The sequence below is a fragment of the Ascaphus truei genome, chromosome 9, assembly GCF_040206685.1.
Source record: "Ascaphus truei isolate aAscTru1 chromosome 9, aAscTru1.hap1, whole genome shotgun sequence".
NCBI classification, from domain to species: Eukaryota; Metazoa; Chordata; class Amphibia; order Anura; family Ascaphidae; genus Ascaphus; species Ascaphus truei.
Window position 1 is genome coordinate 57339111 of NC_134491.1, and position 6313 is coordinate 57345423.

Here is a 6313-nt window from a genome sequence, read left to right on the forward strand (position 1 = left end):
TCAAAACATGCAATCATGACCTCGAATAAAATACAAAAGATAATTAAATATTTTGGATCGCTTTCCAAGTTAATGCAATTAATAGTCAAGTAGTAACTGCATAAGACCAAAACTAAAAATGGAGGGTATAAAATAAATATATTTTGTCAAGAATAACCTGACAAATGTGCAGCAGTTTAACACAACCATTTGATTTTGGAATTACCAGAACACTACGGTCTCTAGTTTTCCCCCCCTTCTATATGTATGTTTAGAAGTAGAGGATATAGTTTAAATATTTAACATAAATAGGTGTGCCATTGAATAAGTCTATTAACAATAGCCTTCATGATACAGGTCCAGTAGCGCAACCAGGTGTGGGAGGGGGTGTCAAGGACGCATTTGTACCCCCCCGAGAATTGCTATTGCACTTACAGAGGCCCGCCCTCTCCCCCACAGCAATGAAATCGATTGCCGAGGGAACAGGGCCACTGTAAGAGACCAGTCCTTATCCATCCGCATAGCTGTGTCAGGTGACGCTGCATCGTCATGACGTAGCAACGTATTGCCATAACAACGCATGACCATGTAGCGACTGAACCCCCCCCCGCCCCTCAAACACATATATGAGATTTTCTCATTGCATCCCTGTACAGTGCTATATTTGTACCTTCTCAAACTCTTCATATGCCACATGCATGAGTTTCCTTGTTCCCAAAACTTTGAGAAGCTGTGAGCTGAGATCTCTGGATATGGCTTCCACAAGTCGCAGCGCCCTCTGAATTGGATATTTTGTATTTCTGATTTTTCTGAGATGGGTGAAAATTGCTACAAGGGCTTGTCTAATTTTGTCAAGTTCTGTGGCAGACAACAAGTCATTCAAAGGGAAGTCTTTCATCAGAGGGTTGTAGTCATTTACAGTTTCCAATGCTTGTTTGAGACCTAGCATAAGAAATATATATCTGTATTAAAACCATATGTATAAAACAGATCGTATTATTGTGTCAGATTCAATCTACAGACAATATCCATATTTTCACAACTCTAGAAACTCATCCGTACCTGTATCGGTGTCAAAACTCACAGTGGCATGGAAACGTTTGCCATGTTTCAAGATATCAAGGGTTAAGAGAACCTCTGGGCTCTCACGTTTTTCCTGAATGCGGTATAAAGCACGTTCCAGATTCAGCCAAAAACTGATTTCCTGCAGCGCAGTTCCTGATGCTGGATCTCGATCCAACTTCGTCACCTACAATCATTAATCCATTTTAGCCCTTTAAGACTAGTTTATAACAACTACACCAAACCTCTCAATATTTCAGTATCATTCTAAATTGTACTGTAAATAGTACACTTAATGTCCACAATCAAAAGACTGCTGAAATATTAAGCAATGCATGAAGAAATACATATCTGCTACAAATTAAATGGATATCCAGAATAGATAATCAATATGTTTTCCCACAAATGTAAGTGATATGTAGACATCTCATTTTAATAGTACCTTTTGTATTTCTCTAATCCAGCGGTTAACTCCAGATTGCAACTGGTTAAGGAATGAAGGTTCCTCCACCTTGTCCCCAAAATCAGTGACCTTGGGTTTTTCTCCATGTTCATAGCACTGTTTTGCAACATTGGTAATATTTGGATGAATCACTAAACTAATCTCAGGGATTTCAATATTCTGTTGCAAGTGCAGGAGCCCCATTTCAAGTTCTGCAATCTTTTTCTCAACCGAGGGAGCCATTTTGTCACCATCCCTGAAAATATGCAAGAGGTTTGTAAATAACGGACCCTCTTACAGTTCTGAAACAAACAAGCATTGAATGCATTAAGAGAAATGCTATTTACCTGTCTGCTTTTCCAGATTCTCGGATGTAAGATTTAAAAAAAGGAGCCACTGCATTGCTGATGAAGGAGTGCAACGTTTCATACGGGGAATCTTCACTGAGGGTGAGGACCCGCAGTTGAGAGGAGACCGGTTTGTCTGCATCGATAACAGGTGTGCGTTTAATAAACGCCAAGCTATAAAGGAAAAAGCAATTAAAGGAGAGTAAAAAAATTACCATATTTATATCCATTTTTTTACCTTGTAGATTGTCAAGTGTTACTTGAACGTTTTGTAGCAAATACAAATATAATCAAATATATTTGTTTTGCACAAACTGCTCACTGTTTCCTAAATTAAACTTTTAACAAATTGCAAACTGTTCTGGTATCTCAATGAACATAAGAGAGCAGAGGCTGATAGTTGTTAAACACAGTTGTATTAAATACATAAAGGAACTCAACACATTACCTGTTCGACTTAAGTCCATAATGAATGTCAATGTTAATATTGTAAGAAATGAATTCTCTCTCCTCTTCCCCTTCATCCCCAACATCCTCTTTGAAACAGAACAAAAAAAAATGAAACAGGTTAAATGTGAGATATTTATGACAAGGCCACTTGCAATTATATATAATGTAAACCCTGTTCACTTATGTAACCATTTGTAACCATGTATTATTTGTAATTTTAACTCTATGCCCAGGACATACTTGAAAACAAGAGGTAACTCAATGTATTACTTCCTGGTAAAACATTTTAAAAATAAAATTAAGACTAAATTATTGTTCTAAATCTAAAAAGATAAAAACAAAAAAAAAACGTAGGAACTGCAATAACCAGAATCCTATCTAATGAACGGCACAGTACAGAAGAATACCTAAATGCAGTCCTGCATTAATGACACTGCAATGCAGTATTTTCTTTAATATGGACACGCCCTATAAAACAAAAGCTGTGCAAAAGGACCAAACTGAAAAAAAACCATTGGCAAGTTTATAATGTCAGGACACGGAAAGGCAGACAGTATAAAGAAAAACTGTTTATAGCCCCAATCGTTATACAAAAAAAAAAAAAAAATATTCCATTGGAATAATCAAAACTCTGGCAGAGCAACTAAATTTAACAGGAGTCATAACAACTGAATCCTATGTTCAGGCTACAAAGATACAAAACCGCCACAGATCAGTACTGAGCTTTATGTGCAAAATCAGCAAAATAATCTAGCTAAATAATGCGATAAACAGTTCACCGATTAAGACGTTTGTCCAGTCACCCACATAGCCAATTAAAAAAAAATATTCGTTCACTTTTAAATGACCAGATCATTCAGGACTTTGTTGCCTTGATTATATACAATTCCAGATGAACATTTTAATTATAACAAGTCACTAATACTCGAGAGGAACGGAAATATATCTAGGCATGCAATAGCTATTAAATGCATGGCCTTGGGTTCTTCCTTTTCTCTTGTGGATCAAGGCCGAGATTTTCCAAGCTCTGATAAGGAGGTATAGGAGCTCGATCCAAAGTTAACGGTCCTAGACTTGTACGACAGTTAATGCTGGATTGAGCTCTGACAGCCCTTACCAGAGCATAGAGAATCCACCATTTAGGGGCAGATTCCTCAAGCGCAGATGCAGAATTCTGCACCCAGTTAAGGTCTATGGCAATTAACGCCAGATTGGGGAGCAATACCCCGCTTCAGAATTAAAAAAAAAAAAAAACCACAATCATGTGTCAGTGGTTTTCCCCGTGTTCAACAGTTTGTTTTGGCCGTCTAATATGTCAAGTCCGAGGCCAGCTGTAGAGATAACACTCTTTTGCAAAACCACATAAATACAAAAGTGGAGATCTGTCCTGGCTCAATAAAAATCAGTTATAAATAGTTGCACTTTGACAAAAGCATATGCAGCCAGAATTATCCCATTAAGTGGGCCAGCGCCCAAGGGTTTCGCTATGCCAACCCAATGTGTTGGGAGCACCCGACACCAGTGTTTAAAAGTGTACCCCTTAATATTGCAGCTATAACAAAATGGCTCCAATTTCCCACTTTTCTTCCTTCTCCAGTTCTTTTTCCTCTCTCTCTCGTTCTCTTTAAAAGGACACTAACCTGATATCGCTAATGGATATGACACAACCACCCGACACGCCTACCTCTGAATAGAGGACAAGATTTACAATACGATATGGTGTGCTGAAAAGCAATTCGTTGTATTTGGCAATTCTCCATGTAAGTACATGAAAACATCTCATTGTATCTCGCTCTGATCAAATGTACATGGATGTGGTTTGTAATCCTATCACCCAATAAGAACGTTTGAAAAATAAATAAATTAAAAAATGTTTTTGATGCAATGCTTAATAAAAATGTTGGGGTGGGGGAGATATATACATACATTTTATTTTTTTACAGGGCATAGCACCCCTGGTCGTTGCGAAAAATAAAAGTTGGGGGACATGATGCACTTTTAAAATGTCAGTTTAGCCCATATTGTAGCATAACTGTCTGGTGGTTTCGCATCCCAGGACCACACCCCTGAACGAGCCCTCTGCATGCATCCAAGTGACTGTCACTTGGGCCCCGACACCCGCACACAGGGCCGCGCCCGCCCCAGCCTGACAGCAGCCGGGGGGTGGGGGCAGTCACAACAAAGCCGCTTTCCGCCCCCCACCTTTCAGGGTGCTCCTCTCCACCAGGATGGTGTGAACTTGCGGGTCGGAGAGGAACTTCCTCATCTGCTCCAGCGAGCTCTTCTCCTCCAGCACGGACTCCAGGGAGGCCGGGGCCTCCCCGCCATCTTCCAGCAGCAGCGGCACCAGCTTCCGAATGTGCTTCTGCAGCACCGAGGCGTCCGCCACATTCTGCACCGCCACCGAGCCCTCCAGCGGGGCCGAGCTGTCGTCACCACCTCCCGTGTCCGACATGGCGACTCGGGAAAGAGAGAGAGAGAGCCGAGGCGGCGTCCGCCCGAGAACAAAACACGGGAGCCGAATGACACAAAGACACACCCGCTTCTCCTCACCAGTGGGTGGAAGGAAAAGGAGGGGGGCGTGTTGGAGGCTATGCTCGCGCTAGTGGTCATGGGTAATGTAGTTCACACACGGCTCGTTGCTCCATGTTAAAGACAACGTGAAAAAATACAAGTCCCGTCGTGCACTGCGGGGAGACACGTTGGCGACAGTGATGGGATGTGCACCCTGCATTACACAGCGAAAAGGAGATGATGTCATCACTCTGAGGGCTTGGTCCTTCATCTTAATGCCGGGGTATTGTTAACCAGTGGTAGGCTGCGCTTATAGTGAGGGTGACAGCGACGCCGCGTCAAAACAAATGCATTGCCGCCATCGCGTGCGCTTATAGTAAGCGCGACGCTACGGCTTGTTCGCGATCGCTGGACGTCATCTCTATTTGATTTTTCCAGCGACCGCAGCGTGCCGGGGGACGTCATGGCCGTGCCCCCATCAGGCCCCCCCCGGCTTTCCTCCTGCAGCTCACTCTAGGCCGGGGAGGACCTCGGCTGCATGCCCCGCCAGCCTGGCAGACGCGCGTGCCGCGCAGACAGCGGGGTCATAGCCTAAGGCATTACACATTTGGTTTATTGTATTTAGTTAAGCTCTATATTCTATTGACATATTTTGATAGCGTTTTAGGCAAACACTGTGTTTTATTCAGTCTGTTGGTTTAAGTAATAAACAACCAACCACTATTTTGTAGTATTTTTTCCAACAAGGTAAAACGTAAATAATTTAAATATTGTCCATGAACATGTGTAGTGTACAGTGTTTTGTAGTTACAGGCAAAGTCACTCAGACATGTCAAGTCTTCTTTTTTCATTGTAGGATAAGAATCCCAGCTACACAACTTGGGCAAAACCATACCACCAGATTTATATGTATGTATGTATGTACAGTATATCTTTATTTATATAGTGCCAGCCATGTACATAGCGCTTTACAGCAGTAATACACGTGATATAATAGGAATAAGCCCTTCGTACATAAAAGTAGACAATAAGAAAAAAGGAGTCTGTCACGGGAGACCAGGCAACTACACCTTTATAGCCAAAATCATTTCATTGAGCAAAACGAGTCAATGAAATAAATTGTGATTTATTCCCTTAAAATAGGCAAACACACAACGTTACACAAAATACATAGAAAAGCACACTTATTTTCCTAGGTGCAGGGACTTCACATCTTCACAGTTTACCCTCAATAGTTTTGAAACTGCAAAGATTCCAGGCAGACTGTGCTGAAGCAGAGCCCTGCCTCTTTCTCGCTGGAAACACTTTAGAATCTTCAGAGAACCTTAAAAACTTTTAGAGAGACTTAGAGAACTGCCAAATTTGAGCTGCGTAAGGATTTTTAAAACCTTGCTGGTTCATTCACATACAACCCCTCTCCCTATCAGGAGCATAAGAGATTTCCCTAGCAACCAATCTGAGACAACTCAGTCTCATAAACGGGGTTTCTTAAACATCTGACTGTCCACAGGGGCAGGTG

At 41.6% G+C, this 6313-nt stretch overlaps 1 protein-coding gene across 1 annotated transcript in view; it reads right to left on the minus strand.

Moving 5' to 3' along the window:
• The window catches only part of DYNC1H1 (dynein cytoplasmic 1 heavy chain 1), a 56195-nt gene extending 51348 nt beyond the window's left edge, over nt 1-4847 (minus strand). The window contains 7 exon segments of the mRNA XM_075615050.1: nt 1-20; nt 650-921; nt 1042-1228; nt 1484-1739; nt 1831-2004; nt 2279-2366; nt 4483-4847. The exon segment at nt 1-20 is cut by the window's left edge and continues 208 nt beyond it. Of these exon segments, the coding sequence (XP_075471165.1) occupies nt 1-20; nt 650-921; nt 1042-1228; nt 1484-1739; nt 1831-2004; nt 2279-2366; nt 4483-4735 (1250 nt within the window). The 5' untranslated portion in view covers nt 4736-4847.
• Between the last annotated feature and the right edge of the window lie 1466 nt (nt 4848-6313).